The sequence below is a fragment of the Chlamydomonas reinhardtii genome, chromosome 6, assembly GCF_000002595.2.
Source record: "Chlamydomonas reinhardtii strain CC-503 cw92 mt+ chromosome 6, whole genome shotgun sequence".
NCBI lineage: Eukaryota > Viridiplantae > Chlorophyta > Chlorophyceae > Chlamydomonadales > Chlamydomonadaceae > Chlamydomonas > Chlamydomonas reinhardtii.
In genome coordinates, this window is record NC_057009.1 from 4,121,262 (window position 1) to 4,147,681 (window position 26,420).

Below are 26,420 nucleotides of genomic sequence, written 5' to 3' on the forward strand. Positions count from 1 at the left end.
GCGGCTACCAAGGGAGGCCTTTCTAATCAGCGAACACAGCATGAAGTACGATATACTACACGTTGCAGTCTTGTAGGCGTGTCAGTGGACCTGCGCACCGTCAGCTTCAGTCCAAGCCCGCGAAAGCCCGCCTCAAGTCCTCAACGCAGCTAAGACGCCGACTGGCTGTGATGTCTCCATGGGGCCGGATGCCTCAACCCTAGCGTGTCCAGGGCCTAATTGCAACGCTCGCCGTGACAATGCGAGTCCCCCCTCGACATTGTCTGCGGATACACGTGCTGGGAATTGCAAGTACGCACACCTCTCGCAAACAGTTATGGTACCAACGGCAGCACCGAAGCGGCAATGCCAACGAGCCCCAGGTCGTGAAACTGCCTCTCTACCGCCTCCCGGCATCCTCCCCATCCATCCAGCGCCTGAGCTCCCGGCCCTTCCGTTCCGCTGCTATACATTGCCGCGTAGGCGTATGAAGTCAACAAACTTTGGAGCTCACCGCCTCACCCTCCGCACGCATGGCTTTTTGCTGCACGCCGTTGCATTACGCTAGTGCTCGTCTACACAGCTCATCCGTGGACGCCGGTCGACTGCCTGCAGGTGCGCATCGGCTATGCTATCCGCGCGGTGTGGCGTCGCATTGAGTCTGTGTGGTGCTATCGCCTTGGCCGGGCGCCCGGAGCGTGAGGAATGCGCGTCAGCAAAACATCGACACAACCTGCCAGCTACCGTCGGTACAGTAACAGCGCGCGAACGACGCACCAATGCCTTGTCCCTTCTTGCTACGCATTTATGTGGGCACGGGTGGGAGCCACACACATCGGGACTACGCTTTCCTGCCCCTTGCCATGTTCCATCACGAGCATGGCTTTCGAGGAACACCCCTCCACACTCACGTCTCTCGGACAGGTGCTGCCTCCTTGTCGCGGACATTCCCGCCATCGCAAGGAGGCGCGTCCACGGCAGCGCTACTGCCCCTGCGGCTGCCCCTGCGGCTGCCCCTGCGGCCCCACCTCCAGCGACTCCAGCCACGTGGCCCGCACCTCCTCCCGCAGCAGCCGCAGCTCTGCCAGCAACGCCTCGCCCACCAGCCCCCCGGCATCGCCCGACGCCAGCAGCGCCGGAGGCGGCGGCGCCGCCGCCGGTGCTGCGGCCTCTCCGGGCAGCAGCGGCGGCCGCGGCCCGCGCCCCTCCAGTCGCGCCAGTCGTGCCTCAAGCTCCACCAGCAGCTGGGAGGGCGTGCACCACACCAGCTCCTCCGAGTCGGAGGAGGGCGAGGGAGCAGACATGGAGGGCGTCGCCGCCGCCGCCGCCTCCGGCGACGCCTCCTCCTCCTCATCCGGCAGCGGCGGCGGCGTGAAGCAGTCGGGCAGGGAGGCGAGGCGGTCGGGCGTGGAGGGCAGCAGCAGCAGCATGTCCAGGATACGAGACTGCGGGGGCAGGCGCGGGGCGGGGGAAGTGGAGGAGGTTGCTGGGAGGACACATGAATGGTAGAGACTGGTGCAATACTCCCCTTATATCCTCCCGGGCCTGCCCACTGGTTGCACCCCTCCCCCGCCATTTCATGGTTCACTGCTGGCTTGCATGGGTGTCTTACCCCGCTACCACTGAACCGCCTTACAACGCTGTGTGTGCACACAGTGCTGTGTGCGCATGGATTACCCCCCCCCCCGGCTCACCGCGTTGGATCCGGCCATGAGGCGGTCGGCCTGCTCGGGCGTCAGCTGCGCGCGCCCGATCATGGCCTGCACGGAGCGCTTGCGGCGGGCGCGCAGGTCGGCCGCTAGCTCCTTGGCCTGCGGAAGCGGGGGTGCGCGGGGGGGGGGGCGTGCGGGGGAGGAATGAAGGGATAGAGGAAGCGTGGGCGGCAGGGATGGTTCGTGTGCGTGGGAGGGAGGGAGGGTGCGGGGGAGTGGCGAGCGTGCGACGTGTGCCGCGCCCACACAAGCGGTGTCTACGCAGCGAGGGAGTCCGTGCAGACCCCAGCCAGGCAAGCGGGCCAGCGCCATTCACACAGTCCACGCCCCCGCTGTTGATGCGCAAGCCACGAGCCTGGCTCCTCCGTCCCCAGTGCCGGTACGCCCCCCGGCCCCTCCGCCCTGATGCCCCTCCGCCCTGATGCCCCCGGCGCGGCACGCACCATCTCGTGCCCCTTCTTGACGCCCTGGGGGCTGAGTGCCGCGGGCGGCACCGCCTGCACCAACAGGTCGTACACGGGGTCGCCGTACCCGCCCGCCACCACCGGCCGCCCCGTCACCACCTCCGCCAGCTTCACGGCGTACTGCAGGGGCAGCCACACGGACGCGTATGTGTCTGTGTTAAAAAACGAAACGAAAGCCCGCCCAACGACGCGACGGAGTTACTTACCGATACCCACCATTTTACCGAGCGTTGCGTGACTGTCGTGACCCAGGTAGTCATACTTACCCGCGATAAGCCTGGAACCCCACGGGCGACCATTCGGCCTGACCCCGCGATGCACCTGTATGCGTCCATGCTCCGCACCCTGGGCGCGCTAAACAACGTTTACCCAGCACGCCTAATTCCCGGATTCCCGCCCGCTGGTCGTAGTCGAGCTCACCTATAGGCAAAGGTGGAAGCATGAGCATAGGGCGGCAGCGAGGAAGTGTCACGGGCATGTGAACGGCAACGGCGATAAGAGAGGCGGCGTGCAGCAGACAAGCTAGGTATCACGCGTCCCAAATCCCGCCCACTAAGTACAATAACACTATTGGAAGAGGGCGAGTTAGCGGTGGCACTGCGACTAAACGGGGTCGAGGCTGCATGGGGGACGTGGATGGCGGGCGGCGGTTGCAGCGTTTCCAGACGCGTGTCAAGCTGGTGTGTGTGCGTGTGACGTGTGTGCGCCGTGGGCTGGCGGGAGCTGTGTCTGTGTATGTGTGTGTATGTGTGTGTATGTGTGTGTATGTGTGTGTGCAGGTCTATGCGTATGCGGCAGCAGGTGTGGTAAGAGAGCGCGAGGGAGCACGAGCAGGCGTGGTGTTTATGCGATGCATGGCGGTGTGGCCTGAGGTGCACCGTCTGTCACGGCCTCACGGGTGATGTGCGTTGGCAGCAGACTGCAGGCAGGTAGCAGCACCGTGCCGTGCTCCACATCCAATGGCTGCCCAGCCCCCTTTCCCCCCTCCCCCTCAGGCGCACTCGGGCGGCCTCACCTTCTCGGGGCTGGCCGCCAGCGCCAGCGCCGCCTGCTCCCGCTCCGCTGCCCCCTGCTCGCCCCCCGCCGCCGCCTGCTCCCCTGCCGTGATCGCCGCCAAGGAGTCCACATACAGAGCCTCCATGCGCTCATCGTCTGCAGCCGCGGACGTAACGTGTTTGCGTGTTGCCGTGCATGTGTGCTAGCGGGCAGCAAGCGTGACAGCACAGGCTTGCTGATGGACAAGGTTTACCAGCTAGGCGGCAGGCAATGTGTGTGGGCAAACTGGTGTGATGCAGTGCCGTGCGCCTCCCATCCCGCCCCCGGGCTGCGGCACTCACCCAGGCGCTCTCGGATCATAACAAGCTCCTCGCAGATACCGGCCAGCACCTGCGCCACACACACGTGTGCAGACACAAGTATTGCTGTCGTGCACTTTTGCCGTGGGCCTGCACGTTCGGGCGCTGAGGCGGGCAGAACCCCGGCACACCATGTACTCAAGCACGAGTCCCTGCACCCGCTCCAGCCATGCTCTGCTGCCCGCACCCGCTTCTGCTCGCCCACAGCGGTCGCCTCCTGGTCCGCAATCCACGAGATGAAGGGAATGGACACCGCCTCCGGCTTCGCACGGAGGAAGGTCAGCAGGGGCTGCCGGTCCGGCAGGGCGAGGAACTTGACGACAAGGGCAAGCATGACCTGCAACAAGGCCCGCCGCGAACTTGGTCAACCACCAATTCCTTTCTACCAGCAAAACATCTAAGTTGCAACTTACACTGTACCGCTTCGCCGTGGCAAACGCATCATCAGCGCTTGCTTGGGTCCGCGAAGTTTCCTGAGCAGATACTAGCTGCAAATTCTTTGGTTGTAAACCCTTCCAGTTGGATTGCTGCTGGAAGTGTCGAACGATGAAGGGCGCAGCGCGCACCGAGTTGGCTGCGCGACATCCGCAGCTCGCCGAGCCGACGGAGCCTGAAGCGCGTTGAATTATAAGCGACTGCATAATGTTATTTCAGAAGACCTTAATGTTACGCGCAGTTACTCGGCCTCTGCAACTCAGTCCGCGCCTGAGTCCGCGCGCGGTCGAAGGCCGCTGAGCAGTTGTCTACGCGTTCAATGTCAGGTGTGATACATATCAAGTAAAACAGAGGGGATGAAATTCCAAAACTGTTCAAGGAGGGGTAGCCGGCAGGATCCAAACCCACACGGCCCATGCCGCCGTAAGGCCCTCCCGGCCCAGCCGACGCGAACGCCACACGCGTTTTGATCCCACTGCCATCGCGCTATCCACTCATTAAGGCAACTTCTTGTCCTGACCTTTCGCGCCCACCTAACCTGCGGCATGTGCTACTCGAGGGCACCTAGCTACAATAGCACTTCTGTTCCCATCCCATGCTGCTCCCATTCCTGTTCATACTCTTTCTTCAACTCCCTTGTCAGCATTTACATCCGCAGCTCAACTGCTCAGCGTTCTTGAGCTCGAATCACATTAGCTCCACTCCACAAAGCCCAGCTTCACGGGGAACTTATGTTGCGCGGCCTGCGGGGGCGTGCGGTAAGGGGTCACACAGAGTTGGCCATCAGTCAGGACGGGACGAAGAAGGACGCCACGAGGCCGGATCGCCTCCGTCGGCTGACATCCAAGTGCTTTTGGACGGAAGCAGCGCACTTGCAGCTTGCGCAGCCCACTTGCCCGTCACCCGCTTCACAACCAATGCCGTCCATTCGCCCAAGCACCGGCACCGCCCATTGCAAACCACAGTCCCACGGCGGCCCCGATCGCCTCTTCTCCCCTGCCCTCCCCCCTCCTGCACCCACCGTGAGCGCCTGCAGGGCCACCTTGCGCGGCACGCGGTCCATCTCAAAGATGATCTGGCCCGGCCTCACGGGCGTGGCGTAGAAGTCGATGACACCCTTGCCCTTGCCCATGCGGATACCCAGCGGCTTCCGAGTGACCGGCACCACCGCCGACAGCCGGATCCAAAGCCGCGCCGTCTTCTTGATCTTGCGACGGAGCGTGCTGCGGTCACAGAGGCGAGGAGGCATGGAGGAGGGTGAGTATGACAACAGCTTTCCCTGGCTCCGCCTCCTGCCCGTCCTTCCGAGCCCCGTCCTTCCCAGCTCTCTTCACGTACTGCATGTCTTCCATTGTTTACCCGTCCCAGTCCCCGGCCCGTTCCTATCCATAACCGCAGCCTTCCTCTCCCCATCCCTCCACAGTAAGCTCACCGGCGCACGGCCTCGATGGTAGCCGCCCCCACGCGCTTGCTGGCCATGGCCCGGATGCCGTAGGTGCCGTAGCGCAGCTGCGTGGTGTTGGGCATGATGACGTCGTTGATGCCCTCGCGCTTGAACACCCGCTGCTTGCTCAGCTGACCCGCCTGGCACCACCGGACCGGGCCCGCACACGCCGACCAGCCGCCCAGTAGGAGGCCGCTGCTGCTGCCAGGGCTAGCGCCAGCGGCGGCCGCACTGGCGCCGGCCGTGGGTGCTAGCAGCGGCCCAAGCGGGCTGGCGAAGGAGCGCGCGGCGGAGGCGGCGCCGGCGGCGCTGCCAGCTCGGGACGCTACCAACGAGTGCAGGCCTGCCCGCTGCAGTAGCTGTACGTGCAAATCGACGTGCGGGCGAAGGACGTTTGTGGGGCTAGTCACGGTGATGGGCCGCGTGTTGCAGCAGCCTAGCGCCCGCGTTGTGCGTAGTGTGCCCACGAAACGAAAGTGCATCCCAAGCACTAGGGATGCACACTGGAGACACACGAATCACAAGCAGAACTCACCACGCCTCCTGGTAGCTGCACAGCTGCTGTAACGGAGAGATTTGGGCAAAGACGGGCGAAGGTTGGCACGGACGACCCTGGCAAGGAGGCCCCGAGGGCGGAGGAGGCGCCAGGACCCTGCCGCGTCCAGGTCACCAACCCTCGCCCACTACAACTCGTGGTGGCAGCTGATGATCCTTCCGCAACCATCGACGGCACAGCGCAGGTTTGAGACGACGCGGTGAGCGAGTTGATTGTTCCGCGACACCCAGACAGAGCAGCACCGCGTGACAATAAGCCACATCGCGATAAAATGCTGCTTAATGATTGCATGGCGCCACTGCACCGGCAACTTCGTGTAACACCGTCCGGTTTTGCTCACTCGGTGCGGGCTTCCTTGACTGCTATCGACTCGACACTGTGAATATTTATGAGTGCAACGGCGTAACTATAGAGCAGGCTGGAAAGGAGTTACGATAGGCGCAAAAACAATCACATGGCGCGGCCATCGCGCCCCGCGCTGTGAGTTGACTCAGAAGCCGAGCTTTAGACTGTTATACATAGACCTAGGTGATCTAGTGTTGTTCGTATCATTTACGTCGGGTTCCTTGCCAGGGACGCGCTGATCAAGCGTGCGGGCGCCTGAGAGTCGTTGAATGAGCGCTTGACTAGGTGAATTACCTCTACTGACCCAGATTAATTAAGTGGATTGTCCTGGGTCGTGCGGGAACGATGAGCACGCCCCAGCCCACCCAGCCGCTGCCCTCGAAAGAGGCGGTGCTCTTCAAGCATGTTCTGCGCTTCCACGAGCTGAAGCAATATAAGAAGGCAATTAAGACCGCCGATCAGATCCTGAAGAAGTTCCCGGAGCATGGCGAGACACTTGCCATGAAGGGCCTGTGCCTGCGCCTGATGACGCCGGACACTGACAAGGAGAAGAAGGAGGAGGCGTATGAGCTGGTCCGGAAGGGCGTGAAGTGCGACCTAAAGAGCCACGTCTGCTGGCACGTCTACGGGTGAGCGAGGCGCCTTGAAAGCCGGGCGGGAAGCCGGGCGGCGGCGGGCGGCACTGCCGGCGATCCAGGATGCGCCTAGACACACGCCTTGCAGGATGGCCAGCTGCTGAGAACCCATAGGGCTTAGGGTGGCGGGCGGGGGCAACGCGCACAGGTGGCAGCTGCACGTAGGCGTTGCGGCGCAGGGGGTGGGCGGTGAAGGACGCGGGCCAGGGTACCGTATGTGAGGGTCCCAGGCATGGCAGGCGCGGCGGGCCGGGCCTTTGCCGAGCACTCCTCTCAGGGCCGAGGCACGCACCCTGGTGCTGGTTGGCGACGTAGCTTGGGCTGCGGCTGCGGCTATATCACAGCCAAGCAGGTGCAAGGGCCGGAAGGGTCCACTGCGGTCGCTTCGGTGGCGGCGGGTCGGTGTTTCTTGTTGTCCACAGCCAGCACATGATGAGTGACGAGTGACGGGACACAGCGGCAGCCGCAGTCTCGCAGTGCACGTGCGGCTGGCCAGAGCTCACTCTCCCACACATAGAGTGTGCGGGACTGGCGGTCCGTGGCCGCCGTGCGCATGCCGCCACAGCCGGCGTAGGCCCAAGCGCAGGCTATGAAGGCCGCCGCCGGTAGCGCAGACAGCCCTAGGCGACACTGCGACGGCCTATGCGGCGCGGACCCGCCAGCGGACGGAGCGGGTCAGCGGCGCCATGTTCGCGTCAGGCCGCTTGGCCGACACGGATGCACTGTGTCAGTCTGTGTGGCACCCCTGCAAGCCCTTCGCCCCTGGACCGCCCACACCCGCCGCCCCCTGCAAACCCCCCTGCCCTGCCGCCTGCAGCCTGCTGTACCGCCACGACCGGGAGTACAAGGAGGCGATCAAGTGCTACCTGAACGCGCTGCGCATCGACAAGGAGAACATACAGATTCTGAGGGACCTGGCGCTGCTGCAGGCGCGTGGGCGGGTCGGGTGGGCGGCGGGGGGGGGCAGCGGCGGGGGTGGGCCCGGGGGGGGGAGGCGAGGGGGCGTGTGCGCACAGCAGGCGGCTGCCGGACAGGCGTCAGAGAGGGCAGTGGGTTGACAGGGGATGCGCTGGGCATGCGAGGATGGCTGGGGAAAAGGGCGGTGCGAGGTCAGTCCATCATTTTCTCCGGCCAACCTGCATGCTGGGTTCTCGTCCCTTGGCTTCGACCGAACGACAACGGTGTTATCAGATAGATCCTGACGCCATCCGCCCTGCCTCCCCAATTTTTCTGTCCCCCCTGCAGATCCAGCTTCGCGACCTGCAGGGCTTTGTGGACACGCGGCACCAGCTGCTGACGGCCAAGCCCAGCAACCGCAGCCACTGGATCACCTTTGCGGTGGCACACCACATGAACGGCAATCATGATCTGGCGGTGGAGGTGAGGGAGGGGGCTGGGTGGGAGTGGGAGGCGGTGGAGGTGAGGGAGGGGGTGGGAGGGGGGTGGAGGTTAGGGAGGGGCTGCGGAGTGGTGGGAGTGGCGCGAGGCCGATTGGGCAGAGGTGGGCCCTGAAGGGCGCTCCAGGGTCCGTGGGCCTGGGGCCGGCGTGGTACACGGATGAGTGGCGGGACGAGGGCACGAGGCCAAGGGGATGTGCACGGCCCTGGACCGCGACCGAAGCGGCTTTGCCTTACACCCAGTCCTTCATGTCCACGAGACACTCCCGCTCTCTCGCCTTCCAATCCCACACACCCCATCTCTGCCTGTCTGCCCCTGTCCCTGTCTCCCCCTGCCTGCCCGCACTCCCCCCCCCCTCGGTACGCACAACACCACACCTGCTGTCTACCTCGCTACCCTTCTCTGTACCAATCCTTGCAACCCCCCAGGTCCTGAACCAGTTTGAGGCCACGCTGGAGGAGGTGCCGGCGGGCGAGGCCTACGAGCACAGCGAGATGCTGCTGTACGCGGCGCAGGTGCTGGCGGAGGGCGGCAAGCCCGAGGAGGCGCTGGCCTACCTGGACAAGCGCAAGGTACAGGCGGGGGGAGAGGGAGGAGTGGGAGGGGGCGGGAGAGCGGGGCGGGAGAGGGGCCGGAGGAAATGCAAGGAGAGGCGGAAAGGCCGGGAGTCGTCCACGTTTGCTAGGCGATTGGGGTGGGACCTTGTTCATTGCACGCAACCCCACCCGTCAACCCGCCTGCCCTTCCCTCTTCTCTCACACACACGCACCCAACAGGACAAGATCAAGGACAAGCGGGGCCTGGACGAGTTCACCGCGGGGGTGCTGCTGCGCGTGGGCCGGCTGGTGGAGGCGGCTGCGGCGTACAGGCGGCTGCTGGATGTCAACCCCAACAACTACAAGGTGGGGGCGGCTGAGGGGCTGAGGGCTGGGTAGGCTGTGGAGGGCGGGCGGGGGGGAACTGAGGGCTGAGGTTGGGAGGCAGGGGTGGGGGCTGACAGGGTGGAGGCATGAGGGATGGGCGCTTGCGGGGGGTGGAGGGATGGGGTATGGAGGCTGACGGGGTGGAGGGATGAGGGATGGGGATGAACTGTGTTGGCGGGGGCAGCGGTGTTGTGTGCGCTGTCGCTGGCACGAGCCGCAGCCCCCAATGCCACGTGGTGCAAGGGAGGCTGTGCGCGCCCAATGACTCCGATTCACTTGGCAATCCGAACGCTGGCTGCTCCTCCTGTGTCGCGCACCGCCACACCTCCACACCTCCACACCGCCACTCCTCCACACCGCCAGGTGCACGAGGGGCTGCGTGCGGCCATGGAGCTGGCGCCGGCGGCGGGTGAGGCGACGAGGCGGGGCGGGCCGGGCGGGGGGGGGGGGGCTGTGGCAGGGCCGGGAGGGCTGGCAGGCTGGCAGGCAGGTACACAGAGGTTTGAGTCGGTGTCAAGCGGCATCTGGACCCTCAGGACTTGGCGAGGTGGGGCCCTCTACCGTGTCCACTCACTCATGCCTGCAAACTCCTCATCACCAACCTCTATGTTCCCCAAACCCCCTCCTCTGCCACCCCAGACGGCTCCCTGACTGACGCCCAGCGCGCCAGGCTGTCGCAGCTGTACGACGAGCTGGCAGCGGCCTTCCCGGGGGCCAGCGCCTGCCGCCGCATCCCCCTGGACTTCAAGGTGAGCGGGCGCATCGGGTGCTGGAGGAGGGAGGGTGGCAAAGGCGGGAGAAGGCGCTTGGGCTGGCGCCAGGGGCGCGTGTAGGACGGCGTGTAGGAGAGTGGGGCGGCGCACGGGACACACGTCGGGATACCGCCCCTCCGAACACCCCCACGCCCGCAATCATGAATGTAACTCCCACGCCTGCACGCCCGCACCCAGGTGGGCGACGCCTTCAAGGCCGCAGCCGACGCCTACCTCCGCCGCGGCCTCACCCGCGGCGTGCCCTCGCTGTTTGTGGACATGCGCCCCCTCGCCGACGCCGACCCAGCCAAGCGCGACGTGCTGCTGGCGCTGGCGGAGAGCTACCGCGACGCCCTGCGTGCCGGGCCCGGCGCGGCCTTCCCGCCGCTGGCGGGCGGCGCGGCGGGCGGCGAGGCGCCGGCGCCTGAGAGCCCGCAGACGCTGGTGTGGGTGCTGTTCTTCCTGGCGCGCTTCTACGACCGACTGGTGGGTGGGCGCCGCAGGGGGAGGGGGTTGTACGTGCCGGTGGGTGTGTGCCGGCGGTGTGCCAGGGGTGCGCCAGTGGCTGTGGGTGAAGCTCGCGTTCTACTGTGGCTGTGGAGCTCGGGGGCTATTGGGCTGTGGGGCTATGGGGCGGTGTGAGTTGTGAAAGAGTTGGCCGCCATCAGAACGGCGGTCGCTGGAGGCTGGAGGCTGGACACTGGAGGTTGGAGGCTGCAGGCTGCAGGCTGCAGGCTGGACCCACAAGGGTGTCAACACCATTGGCGGCCACTGTTGTACCTCCATCGCGGTGGCCGCGTGGTGCACGTGTGTGATACATACACATTATCCGCCGCTCTCGTGCTTTGTTAACACACAAGCATACACACACACCTGCGCTCACAATCCGTGAAACCCGTGTGCTTCAGGGCCGGCTGGAGGAGGCGCTGGCGCACATCGACGAGGCGCTGGCGCACACGCCCACCGTCATCGAGCTGCACACCGCCAAGGCCAAGATCCTTCGGCACACGGGAGACCTGGAGGGTGAGGGAGGCGGAGGAGGAGGAGGGCTGGGCAGGGCAGGGCAGGGCTGGGCTGGGCTGGGCTGGGCTGGGCTGGGCTGGGCTGGGCTGGGCAGGGCAGGGCAGGGCAGGGAACCCCAGGGCATAAGAAGGGCCAGCGGGTCTGTATCGCGGGGGTGGAGCCCAATTGCCAAGCGGAGCCAACGGATCCCCACCCACCCGACCTGACCTCATTCGCGCCACTCACTCGTCGCTGCTGCTGCGCAGGCGCGGCGCACTGCGCTGAGACGGCGCGCCGCATGGACCTGCAGGACCGCTACCTCAACTCGCTGGCGGTCAAGGCGCTGCTGGGCGCGGGGCACTGCGCGGCGGCGGAGCGCACCGCCTCGCTGTTCACACGGGACGGGGAGCAGGTGCGGCGGGGGAGCCAGGGAAGGGAAGGGGCGAGGGGCGTGACACGACGTGTCGGCCGTACAGGTGCATACACCCGCCCGAGGCCGAATGGCGCCTCCCTTCAACCTCCCCTCATCCCCATCGCCGTGGTAACATCAGCCCAGGTTCTGCCCTCGCCGTGGTAACATCTTATGCCCGCCTCCCTCGCGCTTCCATGTTTGATACAAACCTTTCTCATGACCGGCTATCCCCCCTCCCTTGCCTGTCACCTGTCCCCACCTCCCCCACCCCCAGGGCGCCTTCACGCTGTTCGACATGCAGCACATGTGGTACGAGCTGGCGGCCGGCCGCGCGCACGCCGGCAAGGGGCCGGCGGGCCGCGGCCCCGCCCTCAAGAAGTTCCAGGCGGTGGTGTCCCACTTCGCCGACATTGCGGAGGACCAGTTCGACTTCCACAGCTACTGCGTGCGCAAGGGCACGCTGCGCAGCTACGTGGGCATGCTGGGCATGATGGACCGCCTGTACGGCCACCCCTTCTTCAGCAAGGTACGGGCAGTGGGGCGATGGCAATGGCATACACCGTGTGTGCGGAGAGGTGGGGTAGGGGCAGGGTCGCTCACAAGGCCAGGGGAACCGATTGAGTGAAAGCTGGAGTGGGACGTGACGGCAATGCTGCACCCTGCCGCCCCCTCGCCGTCGTCAAACCAACGTAGCCAGCCCCACGCCCCAGCACCCTCCGCCCTGACCCGCCCACCCGCCTCCCTCCACCCCGCCTCCCTCCCTGCCGCCTCCCCGCCTCTCCCTGCCTGCCCCCTCAGGCCGCCTGCGGTGCGGTGCGTGTGTACCTGGACCTGCACGACCGGCCGCCGGGCGCGGCCAACGGCGCGGACGAGGAGGCGGCACTGGCGGCCATGAGCCCCGAGGAGCGCAAGAAGTACAAGCTGGCCAAGAAGAAGGAGGTGGGGGTTGCAAAGGTGGTTTGGGGGGAGGTTACCAGCCCAAAGTAAACCGAACCCAATGCAAAAGAGCGAGGAGGGAGGAGGGAGGGAGGGAGGGAGGAGGGGGGAAAGGGAGGGAGGACGGGATGTGGGGCTCGGGATAAGGAGGATCGTACCCGAAGGCGTGGGTTGGGTTAAGGTTGGCCCCAGCCGCTTCGGCGACGCGTTCCTGCGCAGCCGCCAGTCGCCTGCTTGCCTCCTGCCGTGCCGTGCCTGACCCGGCCCATCCCGCCGCCCCGCGCTCGCGCCGCTGCACAGGAGAAGGAGAAGGCCCGCAAGGCGGCGGAGGACAAGGAGCGCGAGGAGCGGGAAAAGAAGGAGCGCGAGAAGGCGGCGGCGCAGAAGGGCGGCAAGAAGCCGGCGGCAGCCAGCAAGAGGTGCGGACTCAGGGCCGTGCGGGCTGCCTAGTAGGCTGGGGCTGCGGCTGGGCCGGCACGCTCTCGGGCACGCAGATCAGGAGTACTGCGCGACTGCTGGTGCTAGGCCCGTGAACACGCCTTTGCTTCGCCTGTCTTGTCACACGCTCACGCACGCACATGAAAGCGGTCACTTACTAGACCCTTCTCATGCGGCCGCCAGGGAGCCCGACCCCGACCCGGAGGGCGCCAAGCTGGCGGCGGTGGCGGACCCGCTGGCGGAGGCGGCCAAGCTGGTGGAGATGCTGGTGAGCCAGCGCAGGCGAGGGATGGCGCGGCGGAGGCAGGCTGGTGAAGCCCCCTGGGTTGCTGGGAAGCTGGGAAAGCGGTGCATTTCGGGGATGGGGACTGCTGTCGAGCGCCGCTGCGTTGTCAAAGCATAGGCCACACTCTCCTCCTCGCCCTTTTGCATTGGGTTCGGTTCATTTCGGGCTGGTATCTACAACCCCAGCCCTTCCTGCCTGGTAGAAAACGCTACCGGCAGCGCCCGCACGGAGGAAGCATGCAGGCTGCTCACTTTTTCCTGCCCTCTCGTTTTTCCTGCTGCCCTCGCGGCCGGCTGCTCCTGCTCCTGCTCAGGTCAAGCACGCGGGCAGCCGGCTGTCCAGCCACGTGTTGGCGGCGGAGGTGGCGCTGCGGCGGGGGCGGCAGGTGGTGGCGCTGGCGGCGCTGCGCAACGCGGCGGCCACGGCGGAGGCCAAGGCGGCGGGCGGCGCCGACCACCCGGAGGTGCACGCGCTGCTGGTGCGGCTGGCGCAGGCATGTGAGTGATGCCGAGGCTGGCAGTATGGCAGGCGCGGGCGTTGTTTGCGTGCTTGTGCTGGTCGTGGTGGGACAGGCGCCAGGGATGGCGGGTGATTGCTTGCAGCCGATGTGGGACGGGTGGATGTGGGACCTACCTGGTGCGGCTGGTTGCTCGCCATCGCTCCGTGTTTGTGTCCCGCAACGTGTCAAGTCCCTGATGCACGCATACGTGTTGCATGTTCGTCAAGCACTTCAACTCACGCACGTCCGATCCCGCCCACACAGTCGCGGCCTCGCCGCCGGAGAACGAGGTGGTCAAGGCCGTGGTGGGCGCGGGCCTGGCTGAACTCCTGGGCGCGGGCGTCACACCGGCGGCGTTTGCGGGGCGCTGGCGGGCGGCGCACGGCACCAAGAGCCTGGACCACCGGCTTGCGGCGGCGCGCGCCATGGTGGCGCTGGCGGAGACGGGGGGCAGCGCGCCGTCGGCGGCGGCGCGGACGGCGGCGGCGGCGCACGTGGCGGCGGGCGCGGCGGAGTACGGGTGCGTTTGCGTGTGCTGCGAGGCCTGCACCTCTCGCGTGCGTATTGGCCCCTGCGTAGCCTCGTTGCGTTGGTTGGCGCACGCTGGCTACAGCCCCTTGTTCCCGCTGCTCGCTTTTTACTTCTTCCCGTGCTGTGTTGGCCATGTCCGTTTTTCCCTTCGCACCATCGCTTCTGCTCCGTGCTCGCTTCCCCTTTGCGCAGGCCGGCCTCCCGGCCGCTGCACGCGCAGTGCGTAGAGGTGCACCGCCTGCTGCGGGACGAGTGGGGCGTGGCCGAGGCGGCGGACAAATGGCGGGCGGGCTGCGCTGCGGCGTACCCGCACTCGCGCTACTTCGGCGGGTCAAAACAAATGGCGCTGGACCCCAGCTATGACTTTGAGAACATGCGGGAGGCGTTCGGCAAGCTATCATTCTGAGCAGCCGGACCGGGAGCTGCAACATGAGCAGCAGCGGGTATGGCTGGCTGTAGGAGCAGGAGCAGGCGGCTGTAGCAGCAGCAGGAGTGCGGGTTGTAGCACGGTCGGGCTGCGGGACTCGGGTGTGTTAGAGAGCACATGAGAATAGTGTGTGGGCGTGTGGGTGATTGGACGCAGGGTGGGCGGGGTGCTGAGCGGGACGGCAGCGGGGCGGACTTGGCTTGCGGTTGACACCTGCGGAGGGTTGACCTCTGCGAATGGGGAGTGGACGGGGTTGATTTACAGCAATTCTGCGACCAGCTAGGCTTTGCGACCAGATAGGCGCATCTGTGCAGTGTGCTTACGGACGAAACAGTTAGCTCGGCATGTGCGGCGGCTGCGGCTGCAACAAAGACTGTCACGGTGCCGATGTCGGACCGCGCAGCCAGCCCTGTGTGGCTTTGCGAAGCGCTGGCGGTGGCTTTGAAGCGTGCGGCCCTCAAAATGCACTGGTGCGCATTCATCTCTGGCATATCAGGGACACGGACGCAACCGGAGCGGGCAGGCATTACCCATCCGGGCAGCGCCGCGGTCCATCGACTTGGGCAGGAACGCGAAGTGCCACAAGCGGCACCCGCCCTTGCGTGTAAGAACGCGCTCTAACATGCATAGTTGCAGCCTTGCAGCAGTCACCGGACTGCGGTGAAACGAAGCGAACGTCGGCAGATTGCAGGGGAAAAGGCAAGGCCACGTCACGATGCCAATCTAATACTGGTGGCTCGGACGCCGGACATAGCCCGGCACTTGTACGCTGCAGCCCACCACGCGTACCGGTAATCCAGCCCTGACAGCGATGCGTGGTGATTGGCACTATGCCTGGCACCTCGCTATCCTCCGAAATTGACAGAGACGGATCAAGCCATGGGGGGGGGGGGGAGAGCCGTTCAAGGAGAAGGGAGGGGGGGGACAACCCCGGCATCTCAGAACTCCAAAACAGCATTCACCTTACACTAAGATTGACACTTACGGTACGTTGCCGGCGCGCACACTGCTCCCTGCCAGGTACAGAGTAAGACGGGAATGACTCATTGACTTGCCCACTTGTGTGCAAGCAATCGCACGCCAACGGCACCACCTAGTCATGGCGCCCACACGCCCGTCGCGCGCACACACCCATCGCTGCTAACCTCAACCTCACCGCTCTCTTACGCCGGCAAAGCTGCCGACTGCAAACTGCTATCAGCAGCACGCCACCACTCGTGCTCTGACTCTCTAGAGTCCAAGGCTTTCCTGGAGCTCAGTCACATAAGCCCGGCTAGCCTATTGCTGCTAAAAAGCGACAATTTAGACCCGAGTGAACTCTCTCATAGCACACTGACATGAACTTAATCGCCTGCGATACTGCGCCTGTCACCCGCAGCGCCGGGGTGCAGCTTGAGCGGATATGCTGTGCGTTACTTGTAAGGGCCACGTATGCCAACCGTGCACATGCTGTCCTGAAGCGCAATGCTGGGCTAGGTCCTCACCCCTAGCCCGGGCGCCAATGCACGTGTCTTCGTGAGCTGCGCTGCCGCTAAAACCATACAGCTTCTATTGTCCTATTCTGTCACCAGCGGCCACCGTAGCCGATGTGTCACGTGCGGGAAACATTACTGATGCTTTGCCAACTTGACGCCTCGCATACTGCGCTTGCGCCCACACGCCGCAATCGCCGCGCAAGTGCACAATTCCGAGCCAGCCACACAGTCCCATCGGGTTGAACAACATGCAGTCCACTCTTCCCATTCGTCCCATACGCGCCCGGTCTCTCGACAATGCAATGCAACACCTCAACGGCGAGGTTTTCGAGCCCGGTGATCATGGCAAGGGCGATGCACGCGAACCCCCGCGCAGTTTGCGCTCATGCGTTTGTACCGGTATGCCCGAGCTTGACGCGAATGCTCGCACTGCACTAGACATGGACAGCGCAACCCAAGAATGCTTGAACTGCATTTGAGCATCGATGCCGCACGTGCTCTCACTCCGGCCATGCAACCTATCGGTATGACTGTGTGCAAGACCACCACCACCAACAACACCTACACATGCCGCTCGCCGTTCAATACCCGGCTTGCGCCACAACCGCTAGCCCCCCGGCAGTTTCTAGTTCAAACCTCCGCCTCCGGAACGCTGGGCGACTCAGCGCGCTGCGTGTGCGCGCCCGGGTGGCTACCCGACCCCATCAACTTGCCCGGGGGCACTGCCGCCGGCGCGGATAAAGCATGAAGCATCTCCGACACCTCGGACGTCAGCGCCGGGCCGCTGCCAGTACTGCCGTTACCGGACACGCGCCGTGCCCCCACCGGCGGCAGCGGGTGCTGCGCACCCGGCACTGACGGCCGACTGGCCAGACTGCCGTTACTGTGCCCTGGCGGTGCCCCCAGCGACGCTCCCAGCAACGGCGTCGGCTGGCTGGGCACGGTGTGTCCGCCCATGCCGCCGCCGTGCATCAGCTGCATCATCCTCGCCAGCTGGTTCATCTGCTTCTCCATCTCGGCACGCAGCGACGACACCGCGCCCTGCATCTCCTCCGACACCCACGCCGCCGCCGCCGCCACGTCCGCCGCCGTTGCCGCCGCCGCATCCGCTGCCGCTGCCGCCGTGGACGCTCCCAGCAACGGTGCCGGCTGGCTGTACGCGGCGTGGCCGCCGCCGCCGCCGCCGTGCATCAGCTGCATCATCTTCGCCAGCTGGGTCGTCTGCTTCTCCATCTCGGCACGCAGCGACGACACCGCGCCCTGCACCTCCTCTGACGCGCCCTGCACCTGCTCCGACACCCGCGCCGCCGCCGCGTCCGCCGCCGCGGCAACGGCGCCCGCCGCCGTCGACTGGTTGCGTGACGACCGCAGCGGCGACGACAGTGACGGTGCGCGCTGCGCCGGCACCGACGGCACCCGCTGCAGTGCCAGCTGCTGCTGCCCCCCCTGCTCCCCGACCCCTGCACCCTCAGCGGCCGGCAAAGGCAGCTCAATCGCGGCCGCCAGCTCCTTTGCCTTCTTCTCCTCCTCCAGCTCCTCCATGCGTTTCATCATCTTGTTCATCTCCTTGCGCACGCCGTCCACGGTGCTGCGGCTGCTGCCCTGCACGGCCCGCTTCATCTCGCCCAGCCTGCCATTCCACTGGCCATCGCCGTCGTCGTCATCATCATCGTCTTCGTCATCCTCGTCCTCCATCTCCTCATCCTCCTCCGTCGCCATCACCCGCCGTGCATTCTCGGGCTGGGGACGAGGTTCCATGCATGATTCATTAAGACGAGATTGGGACGGGGTGCGGGTGCGGGGTGGATGGGTCGACCTCAGGCACGGCGGGCATGTGTGCGCTTCCCGGCCCCGTCGCTGCCACGCAACCACGGGGGCGCCACAACCCGTGCGGGCCCCAGCCCAGGCTTGATCAACCGACCAGCTCCCATCCATGAAGGGGAGGAAGCGCCCCCTGCCCCTTGACTCCCCAGCTTCCCTAGCCAGCCAGCCAGCCGCTTACCGCGATGACGTACAGGTAGCGCCGGCCCTTGCGCCCGTGCGCCTCGCCGCCTGCGGGCTTGGCGTCGCTGGAGGGCGGGCACAGCGTCCTGTAGAGCCAGGCCAGGAAGAACTGATACAGCTGCGTCTCGCTCTCCACGATCAGCAGGGCCTTGTTCCGCAGTGACTCCCAGCGCTCGTTCTCACGAATGCGCTCGTATGACTCGCTGATGACGGAAATCAGCAGGTTCAGGAGGATGATGGTGACCTGTGGCGCGCATGGGCAGGTAGGGGTAGGGTGGCGGCGTGGGGCGAGCGTCAGAGGGCGGGCAGTGGACAGGGCTGAGGACGTGCGCAGCCAGAGCGATCCAGGTGCATGGGGTCAGCAAGTAGTGCAGTGGAGAGCAAGGGAAGACGTACCAGGATCATGTAGAAAGATGTGATGATCTGGGTGAGTGCGTCCAGACCGAGCGCTCCAGAGTCTGCACGTCAGCGGCACAGCATGGCAGGCGAAGGAGACCAGGTCAGTCGAAAGAGGGCAGCGCACTTGATCAACAGGTTTACATGAGTTGGCAACATGGTGACATGTGCCGCCTACACACATATGCCTAGGCATATCGGCACTTTACTTGGTTGCAGGGCGAGCGCTCACCAATGTTCGTAAGGAAGTCAGCGTCAAAGTCACCGTACATCATAGTGAAGAGCCTGGCGGAAGGGGGAGGAGAGCGGGGTTCAGTATCACTTTTTGCGCTCACGATGGGCTTATCAGGCACGGTCAGGACAATTCCTCCCCCAGCTCCCAGCAGCTGCAACGACATGCAGGCCGGCGCCGGCTCACTTAATGAACGTCTGCTTGATGTCCGCGATGGACCCCTGCGCGACGACCAGCGCGAGCGCGAAGCCCACGAAGATGACTGACAGGAACAGGAAGAACAGCAGCAGGCCGTAGGTGGTCTCCAGCACCATGCGCACGAACGAGCCCAGCCGGTCGCTGGCCATGGCGTAGTACAGCAGCCGCATAAACAGCAGCAAGATCTGGGGGTTGGGTTGGTTGGGTTGGGTTGGTTGGGATGGCTGGTCAGGTTGGTGTAGTTGGTTTGGATAGTTGGACACACGGTGTGTGTGTGTGTGTGTGTGTGTGTGTGTGTGTGTGTGTGCGCACGTGCCGCGTATACATGCAAGGCAAGAGCGGTCAGCCTCGGAGACCCTCGCAAGCCCGCGTCCTGTGAACCAGCGGTTCTCTTAAAGCGTCACTCTCGGCAGCAGCGGCGGGCCGGTCTCACGCACCTGCACCGCGGCCAGGCCGCGCAGTGTGAGCGGGCTGACACCCGAGGTGCAGCTGAAGTGCAACGTGATGGAGGCAACCACCAGCGCCACGCTGGTTAGGTCCAGCAGGTCCCAGGTGTGGTTCAGGATGCGGAAGCCAAAGTGCCGGATCTGTGGACAGCCAGTTGGCGGCACAAGCGCCAAGGTGTTAGCCTCGTTCATGAACGCGTGCACTGGCGCGCCAGCCGCGCCTTCCACTGCGACACACCTGGACCGGCCGCCTGGCGCGCTGCCACCTAACCACCTCTCCCACGCAGCAACTCCCGCCCTCCCACGAGCCCAGTGCAGTGCTGCGCAAAGCCGCGCCCTTCGTCGCATCACACCGTTCGGTCACCCGGACCGGCTAACTTCCGCCCTCGTGCCTCACCGCCTCTCCCATGTGGCCCTCCCTCGCTCCAAAACATATACTTGTCTGCCCCTGTCGCCCTTACCTGTCTGAATTCCTGCACGATGAAGTCGATGGTCATGACGGTCAGGGCGCTGAGCAGCCCTATCTGCAGACGGGTGGGCGCCTCCAGCTGGCAGCCAGGCACGTCCGCGCCCGGGCCCGACTCGCGCCCGTCCACTGGGTCCCTGTGTGTATGGAGGCATGGGCACAAGCAGAGACAAAATATACATTAATCCCGCTGTGAAGGGTGTGTAGTGCAAACGCAACGTTTCTTCCTGGCCATACAGAAAAAGGCGAAGTTTGGCCGCTCTCACATGTCCTTGATGGTGAAGGCGTAGGCGATGAACACGGACATGTAGGTCAGGTGCAGCAGGAACTGGAAGATGATGAAGAACTTGGTGAACTGCGGGGGTTTTACATTGCGAGTTTGTTGGCATGACGTGTGCTCGGGGAAACCCGGAGCGAAATGGGGCATTGCTTTAGTCATGCCGGGGTGATGCACACACAAAGCACATACGGCGTTCCTTTCTGCACTGACGCGCCCACACCATGCATACTCACGTAGTTCCACTTGAACAGGATGAAGGCGCGCAGCACGCGGGAGCCGAACACGCTGGGGTGCACGCCCGGCGCGTTCAGCAGCTTCTCCAGCAGACTGGTGTCGAGCTGGCGAACGTGCTTGGCGGGGTCGCGCTCCTCCGCGTACGCCACCGGCAGCGGCACCTTGCGGCAAGAGATGCTTGTGGAGCCCTTGCCCCAGCCCAGTGCCTTGTCGATGACCGCTGCAGAGGGCAAAGGCAACGGAGGAGGCGGATAAGACACAGGCGGGGGCGGCAGACTGCGTACGGAGTGCGGAACATAGAGAACCAGAAGAGGACGCAGCGCGCAGCATATGGAGGCAGGTGAAGGCAACAATGTGCGTTGGGGTTTGTATGCACAAAAGCAGCTCACCGTTGTGGCCGTGAGCGACGAAGCGGTGCCACAGGCCCTTGCCCAGGTGGCTTGTGAGGGCCGAGAACTCGTCCATCGGCGCCATGCCGTCGTCATCAGCTCCCGCGGTTCCGCCCGCCGCGCCCGCCCTGCCGCCGCCAGCACCCGCGCCGCCGCCGGCTCCGCCCAGCGGCGTGGGCGGCACCGAGTGCGCCGTCGGCACGATCTGCGCCTGGCTCTTGTACATGCTGGGGGAAGCGATGCCCTTGTGTCCGCGGGAGCTGCGGTGGCCGCGCAGTCGGTCCACGCCGGCCTTGACGGCGGGGAAGTGCTGCACTAGCACACCCCACACGCGCGACAGGATGCCGTAGAAGAGGATGCGGAAGATGGCCACCAGCGCGCGCGAGGCCAAGCCGATCACGACAGCACCGGCCGCGGCAGCCACAGCGACCAGGCAGCTGCCGGGCCCTTGCCACAGGAAGGCGAAGAAGGCGCAGCGCAGCACGCGCAGCGCGTTCTGCGTGGTGGGGCTGCGCAGCTCGGACGGCATGAAGAGCAGAAACAGCGAGATCCAGACCTGCAGGTAAGACGCCGTGACATGGCACGCACATGCATGTGAGTCGGGTGCCTGGTACACTGCTACCTGGACGACATAGTGTCGTGGACGGAGTAGTTCACGGAAACAAGCAGCCCGGGCCCACTTCACAAGGGCCTCACCGCACTGACCAGGCCACCCTGCAATTCACACCCTGCAACCCACGCACCTTGCCCTGCACCAGCAGTGACGCCTCAATGGACACGTCCTCGTCGTGCTGCGTGGCGAAGTGCGCCGCGTCCTGTGTGGAGCCGCTGCCGCCCTCCTCCCGGAACTCCTTGCTGTCCTTGTCGCTCACAGCCACCGTCACAAAGCCGGGCGGTAGCTGGAACCTGTGGGCAGGAGCCAGAGGCAGCGCGGCTCAGGCAGCCGGTCAAGCCACACGCGTTAAGCACTTACCACTCTGCCCTTTCCCCCGGTCGCCTCCCCTCCCACTGCCAGCTCCGCGTAAGCTCCATCTCCCCCAGAAGCCCACGCCAGAAGCCCTTCGCCATGGCCCCACACTGTTGTCTCGCAGGCCCCCAGGCCACGCCCTCACCCACCCACCACCCATCACTCACGGCAGCACGTTATCCTCCAGGTCCACCTCCTCCAGCGGTATGGCGCTCAGCAGGCTGGCGCACTGCAGCGGGAAGTGCTGCGCCAGGTCGTTGAGCATGAACAGGTCCACAGCCGGCCAGGCCTTGACGCTCTTAATCACCTGCGGGGCCGGGCATGCGGGACGGCGTGACGGGCACCGGCACGTGGGTGGGAGGGCGTTGATACGGTAGATGTGGAGCAAAGGTGAGCAGAGGAAGAATCGCGCAGAGCGGCAGCAAGTCGGCACCAAGCATTGCCCCCCGTGTAGTCACCAGGCGCGCCACCTCACGAGTCACGGATACTCCCTGGTGCTTTCGTTCACGCTCCCTCTTTCATGGACGGCTATCGCCCACCGCCCCGCACCCCAGCACCACCACCACCGCCCCCCGCACCTGCAGCGCGTCCGACACGGTGGACAGCGAAGTGGAGTGCACCGCCAGGTGCGCCGCCTGCACGCTGAGGCGGTGCAGCTTGCGGTACTTCTTCTGCGTCATGGCCTCGTCGTCCTTGCGCCGCTGCGCGTCGTCCGCCGCCGCTGCCGCCAGGTCGTCCACGTCCTCGTCCTCGATCATGCTGCTCTCCTGCGCCAGCGGCGCGCGGCTGCCGCCGCTGGCGGGGCGCGAGCGCGCCACCTTCCTGGCCGCCTGCTTCGCCTCCGCCTCCGCAGCCACGCGTTCCTTCTCCGCCTGTGGAGCAGCGTGTCGGCGGGGTCAGTAGTGTCAGCGACGGCGCGGCGGCAATGCCCGCGGCGCCAGTGAGATCGCTTGTCCTCAGTCTGGCGGCCGCGTTTGTGCGGGGAGACAATGCAACATGCTAAGCCATCAGCATCGCAGCACGCTGCGGGCGGCGAGCGCACCTGTATCTCCAGGAAGATTTTCTTCTTCTCCGCCAAGATGTAGTGCTGCAAAGCAATGCGCCGGGCGAAGTACATGCGTGAAGATCAGAGTGACCATGCAAACATGGTTTAACAAAAATGCAATGCAACCCCAAAGCTTCCATGAACTGCAACCCATACACACCGTGGCCCGTTGCTCCCCAAGACCCGGCACTGTTATCCAACCTCCGTCGTACAGTACTGGCGCATTGCCACAGACCAGCCAGCCACCGTGCCCCCACCCACCAGGCACGCCAGCGCCAGGGGCTTGCAGGCCGCGGTGCGGCGGTGCTTCTGGTGGAATAGCTGCCGCACCAGGTTCCACTTGACGTCAGTGAGCTCCTGGTGCTCAGCCACGCCGTCCTCAGCATCCCGGTCATCAGGCGCCTTGTGCTGCGGGCCCGCGGCTTCCGAGCCGCCCGACACGTCCACCCCGAACTTGACGCCCGGCTTCATGGGCTCGCCCTGCTGCGCCTCAGTCGCCTCAGCCACCGGTGCAGGGCCTTGCCTGCGCCCTCGGTGCGAGCTGGAGCCGCGGCCGTCGGCCGAGCCGTCGTCGTCGTCGTCATCGTCGTTCGACCGTGGCGCACCCCCCGACTGACGGCTGGGCTTACGTGCAGGCGACTTCCGCCGCTGCGTCTGGCTGTGCTCCCGAGAGGCCCCAGTGCCGCCGCCCGCCCCAACGGCGCCGTCCGGCTGCCGCCCCGCGCCAGTTGGATACATCATCGAGTGCGTCAGGTCGTCATCGCGGTCGATCTGTGTGGACAGACAGGCGCCATTCAGTTCCATCACACCAGGAACTCCGTGGGCATCAGGACGGATCACCAACGTAGCGTAGCCAACCGCCACTCCATCTCCACCCACGCGCCGCCCCGCCAGGACCGCGCCACCACCCAGCCTCACAATGGTCTCGATGATGCGGTGCGCGATGAGCACCGCGCGCGCCAGCGAGCACTTGAAATCAAGCCAGTCGATGGTGTGCGCCTTGGCGGCGTCCTTGCCGCGGCAGGGCTGCAGCGGGTGGTAGGCCGCGTATCCCAGCCAGGCGCCGCGCAGCCGCTTGATAATCTCCAGCTCGCCGAGCCCGGAGCAGTCCTGCGGCTCCAGCAGTTTGTCCACCAGCTCGTAGTGCCCGCACATGCAGGCGGCCTGGGGGAGGCAGGGGTTTAGCCGTTCGTGGGGAACGGAGGGATTGGGGGCGCGCGGCAAGGGTCAGCCCCAGGGCACGAGGCAAGGAGGTCAGGGCGGATGGACGACACGTGGGGCGGCGGGGCGGAGGCGGAGCTGGGCGACAGCCCACCTGCCGGCCTGCCAGGCAAGCAGCCCATATGGCAGGCGCACGCAAGGTTTGCGATTGGCAGTGACCGCCAGGATGCATGCCGCGTTCTGCCCCCACCTGGAGCAGCCACGCCGACATCTTGAACGCAGGCCGGTGCTCCATGACCGTCCTGGCCAGCTCCAGCCCCAGGTCCGCCAGGCTCAGCGGGCTGCAGAGGGCAAGCGCGTGGCGAGCTGTAACTAACACGGCGACGTCACAATGTCGTGAGCGTAGAGACTAGCTGTACCCAACAGCTAACGCCTGTGGCCTGGTCCGGCCCTTTGCCCAATTACGTGCGTGCCCTCAGCGCCGCGTCCCGCCCACCTGTCCGTCTCGGCCCTGTCGTCGCGGTCGTCGTCCACCTTCTTGGCAACGTCCTCAATGACACGCGTTTGCGACTTGGGGTCCAGCGGCGACATGCTGCCTGCGCGTACAGCCGACACAGTCGGCCGGCGACCAGGTTGCGGCGTCAGCACCTCTCTGCTACTACCCCCAGCCGCCCTCTCGCCAAGCATCCATGCATTACACAGAGCCCCATGCCTCCCTGTTGCCGACAGGCATACACGTGCCGTCCTTTCCGACTGCCCCCGCGCCTATCCTGTTTCGCAGCAGCACCCGCTGGCTCACCCTTGAGCCCCTCATCCAAGATGGCTGGCTGGAAGGCCGCGAAGGTGAACGCTAGCTCCGTTAGCAGCTCCTTGGGGCAGGACTCCAGCTCCTGCGCAATGCCCGGCTGCTGCAGCATCTGCCGCGCGGACGTCACCTGCGACCCCAACTTCTTTAGCAGGTGGCGCTTGCGGTAGTGGCCCTGCGGAATTTAAGAGGTGGGAAGATGGGAGGGCGGTGCTTGAGGGCGACGCTTCCCATACTGGAATACCGCATCGAAGCTGGAGCAAGTCAGGTGATGGCTCATGCCGTGTTGCGGCAGCGCGGTCGTCGAGCTCACCTTCGACTTGCCCGATAGCAGCTCCAGGCAGGGCGACAGCGCTCCCAGGTTGGCGCGCTGCCGCTGCTTGAGCTTCGCCGGCTCCTCCAGCGGGTTGGCGGGCGGGTCCAGCAGCGTGGGCTCGTTGAAGTCCACCAGGCAGTTGGCCAGGCTGGGCGGCTTCTCGCCCTTGGGCACCTCGTACAGCTGCCAGCTGCGCGAGTGGCAGCCGTGAGCCGTAGCAGGGCAGGGGTAGGGTCAGAGGGAGCGTGCCTTGTGCACGGCACTGTATGCAGTCGCCTCATTAGCCTGGAGGCCTGTCGGCCCTCCGTTTGTTCCCAACGGTTTCTCGAGTGCTCCTGACTTAGCTCACCAGCGCACGAAGCAGATCTCCATGTTGGCCAGGAGGACAGCCTTGCGGAGGTGGTCGCGCAGCTTGGTGAGCAGTGGGAACTGGGTGCTGGAGTACTTGTCGCTCTGTTCCTCGTGCAGCCACCAGTATGAGCGGCTGTTGAGGTCCTCCAACGTGAACTGCACACATGTGAGGGCGAGGATCCATTCATGTGCAATTTTGCATCGACCCTCTATTCCTTATGCTTGTGCTTATCTAACACTAGAGACAGGCTCTCGGTCCCAGTCCTTTGGGAGTTGGGCCATGTGCGTCACGACCAACCGCTGTACGGCGCGCGGCGCACATCAACATGCGCTGTTTGTGTGCAGTGTCCCGGCATCCAGCCCCGTGTGCCGCCTGCCTGTTCAACCTGTTCCACACACTGCCGCCGGTCCAGACCCGAGCGCTATCATGCAATGAAGCCCGTGCGACGCACCCACCTTGTATGGAACCTCAACGACTTGAGCGTTGTTGGCCGACAGAGCGGTGGTTGAGGCTATGCTCAAGTTCGCCTCGCGCGGCGGAAGCCCCATGGCTCGCCGGGAGTCCATTTCAGGCGGCGTTTGGCTGATAGGCGTGCGAACCATGCCCGGGGGGTCCGCCTCCGGAGGCTGCGGCTGCTCTGTGTCGACCGCACCCGTCCACTTGACGCTCCGCGCCCCAGCCGCTGCCCCGGCGAAGGCGCTCACCGACAAGCCACCAGTCTCGGCTATTGCAGCTGCGCTGCGCACCTCGGGATTTAAAGATGACGCCCTGATATACCCTTGGCTCTGCCCACGCCCAAAAACTTGTTTGGATTCGTGCTCCTCCATGGTTTGAACGTCTGCGACCGCAGTGCCGTCTACCACTGCAGCAATGATAATTTAAAGCGGTATGTAGGCATGGACATCGAATTTTAAGCGCACACAAGCCCCAGCGTGAAAGCGAGCCTGAGAGCGCGCTTCGATGTCTAACAGCATAGTGCGAGAATCTTCAGTAAGAGCTGCAGCTATATTTAAGAGAGGATTTCCTAGAAGGTGTTACTGGTCAAGCGAGCGAGGTCGTGGACTGGATCGTGGAGCGGGTTGGCCCTGATGTGATAGCTGGGTGGTGAAAGAAATTAATAAATGC

At 65.1% G+C, this 26,420-nt stretch overlaps 4 protein-coding genes across 4 annotated transcripts; 1 reads left to right on the forward strand and 3 right to left on the reverse strand.

Annotated features, from left to right (window-relative positions):
• Positions 1–8: 8 nt before the first annotated feature.
• CHLRE_06g278223v5 (uncharacterized protein) lies at positions 9–4,104 on the reverse strand. Its single transcript, XM_043063149.1, has 7 exons — positions 3,924–4,104; positions 3,698–3,847; positions 3,493–3,541; positions 3,171–3,307; positions 2,135–2,275; positions 1,674–1,790; positions 9–1,424 (listed from the first exon to the last, which is right to left on the reverse strand). The coding sequence occupies exons 2-7, from the start codon at positions 3,842–3,844 to the stop codon at positions 963–965; spliced, it is 1,053 nt and encodes a 350-aa protein (XP_042923853.1). The 5' UTR covers positions 3,845–3,847; positions 3,924–4,104; the 3' UTR covers positions 9–962.
• A 54-nt stretch (positions 4,105–4,158) lies between these two features.
• Positions 4,159–6,332, reverse strand: CHLRE_06g278224v5 (uncharacterized protein). Its single transcript, XM_001697935.2, has 4 exons — positions 5,925–6,332; positions 5,378–5,748; positions 4,967–5,168; positions 4,159–4,688 (listed from the first exon to the last, which is right to left on the reverse strand). The coding sequence occupies exons 1-4, from the start codon at positions 6,111–6,113 to the stop codon at positions 4,638–4,640; spliced, it is 813 nt and encodes a 270-aa protein (XP_001697987.2). The 5' UTR covers positions 6,114–6,332; the 3' UTR covers positions 4,159–4,637.
• Positions 6,333–6,478: 146 nt separating this feature from the next.
• Positions 6,479–15,149, forward strand: CHLRE_06g278225v5 (uncharacterized protein). Its single transcript, XM_001698012.2, has 17 exons — positions 6,479–6,919; positions 7,743–7,854; positions 8,171–8,305; positions 8,752–8,895; positions 9,100–9,225; positions 9,610–9,655; positions 9,886–9,995; positions 10,197–10,484; positions 10,907–11,021; positions 11,267–11,412; positions 11,687–11,938; positions 12,211–12,351; positions 12,649–12,767; positions 12,970–13,054; positions 13,386–13,569; positions 13,836–14,091; positions 14,295–15,149. Exons 1-17 carry the CDS (start codon positions 6,636–6,638, stop codon positions 14,506–14,508), a joined length of 2,757 nt encoding a protein of 918 aa, XP_001698064.2. The 5' UTR covers positions 6,479–6,635; the 3' UTR covers positions 14,509–15,149.
• A 269-nt stretch (positions 15,150–15,418) lies between these two features.
• On the reverse strand, positions 15,419–26,394 carry CHLRE_06g278226v5 (uncharacterized protein). Its single transcript, XM_043063150.1, has 22 exons — positions 25,751–26,394; positions 25,293–25,450; positions 24,941–25,133; positions 24,622–24,802; positions 24,319–24,418; positions 24,073–24,163; positions 23,580–23,825; positions 22,923–23,432; positions 22,659–22,703; positions 22,195–22,488; positions 21,784–21,923; positions 21,393–21,555; positions 20,650–21,205; positions 20,260–20,480; positions 20,013–20,101; positions 19,742–19,883; positions 19,272–19,421; positions 18,823–19,019; positions 18,637–18,689; positions 18,405–18,466; positions 18,007–18,252; positions 15,419–17,744 (listed from the first exon to the last, which is right to left on the reverse strand). Exons 1-22 carry the CDS (start codon positions 26,120–26,122, stop codon positions 16,635–16,637), a joined length of 5,319 nt encoding a protein of 1,772 aa, XP_042923854.1. The 5' UTR covers positions 26,123–26,394; the 3' UTR covers positions 15,419–16,634.
• Positions 26,395–26,420: the final 26 nt, after the last annotated feature.

Bases quoted from the DNA above. Each gene is read 5' to 3' on its own strand.
- CHLRE_06g278223v5 (XM_043063149.1), bottom strand. From the start codon at position 3,844: ATGCTTGCCCTTGTCGTCAAGTTCCTCGCCCTGCCGGACCGGCAGCCC. The intron at 2,276-3,170 runs GTGAGGCCGCCC...CTGCCCCTGCAG, and splicing joins TGGCGGCCAGCCCCGAGAAG to TACGCCGTGAAGCTGGCGGA. The intron at 1,425-1,673 runs GTGAGCCGGGGG...CTGCCCCCGCAG, and splicing joins TCATGGCCGGATCCAACGCG to TCTCGTATCCTGGACATGCT.
- CHLRE_06g278224v5 (XM_001697935.2), bottom strand. From the start codon at position 6,113: ATGGTTGCGGAAGGATCATCAGCTGCCACCACGAGTTGTAGTGGGCGA. The intron at 5,749-5,924 runs GTGAGTTCTGCT...TTGCACGTACAG, and splicing joins TGCAGCTACCAGGAGGCGTG to CTACTGCAGCGGGCAGGCCT. The intron at 4,689-4,966 runs GTGGGTGCAGGA...ACGCCCCCGCAG, and splicing joins TGGCCCTGCAGGCGCTCACG to GCCGCGCAACATAAGTTCCC.
- CHLRE_06g278225v5 (XM_001698012.2), top strand. From the start codon at position 6,636: ATGAGCACGCCCCAGCCCACCCAGCCGCTGCCCTCGAAAGAGGCGGTG. The intron at 8,306-8,751 runs GTGAGGGAGGGG...GCAACCCCCCAG, and splicing joins ATCATGATCTGGCGGTGGAG to GTCCTGAACCAGTTTGAGGC. The intron at 11,022-11,266 runs GTGAGGGAGGCG...GCTGCTGCGCAG, and splicing joins GCACACGGGAGACCTGGAGG to GCGCGGCGCACTGCGCTGAG.
- CHLRE_06g278226v5 (XM_043063150.1), bottom strand. From the start codon at position 26,122: ATGGAGGAGCACGAATCCAAACAAGTTTTTGGGCGTGGGCAGAGCCAA. The intron at 24,419-24,621 runs GTGAGCCAGCGG...CTGTACGCGCAG, and splicing joins CTTGGATGAGGGGCTCAAGG to GCAGCATGTCGCCGCTGGAC. The intron at 23,433-23,579 runs GTGAGGCTGGGT...CTGTCCACACAG, and splicing joins ACCGCATCATCGAGACCATT to ATCGACCGCGATGACGACCT.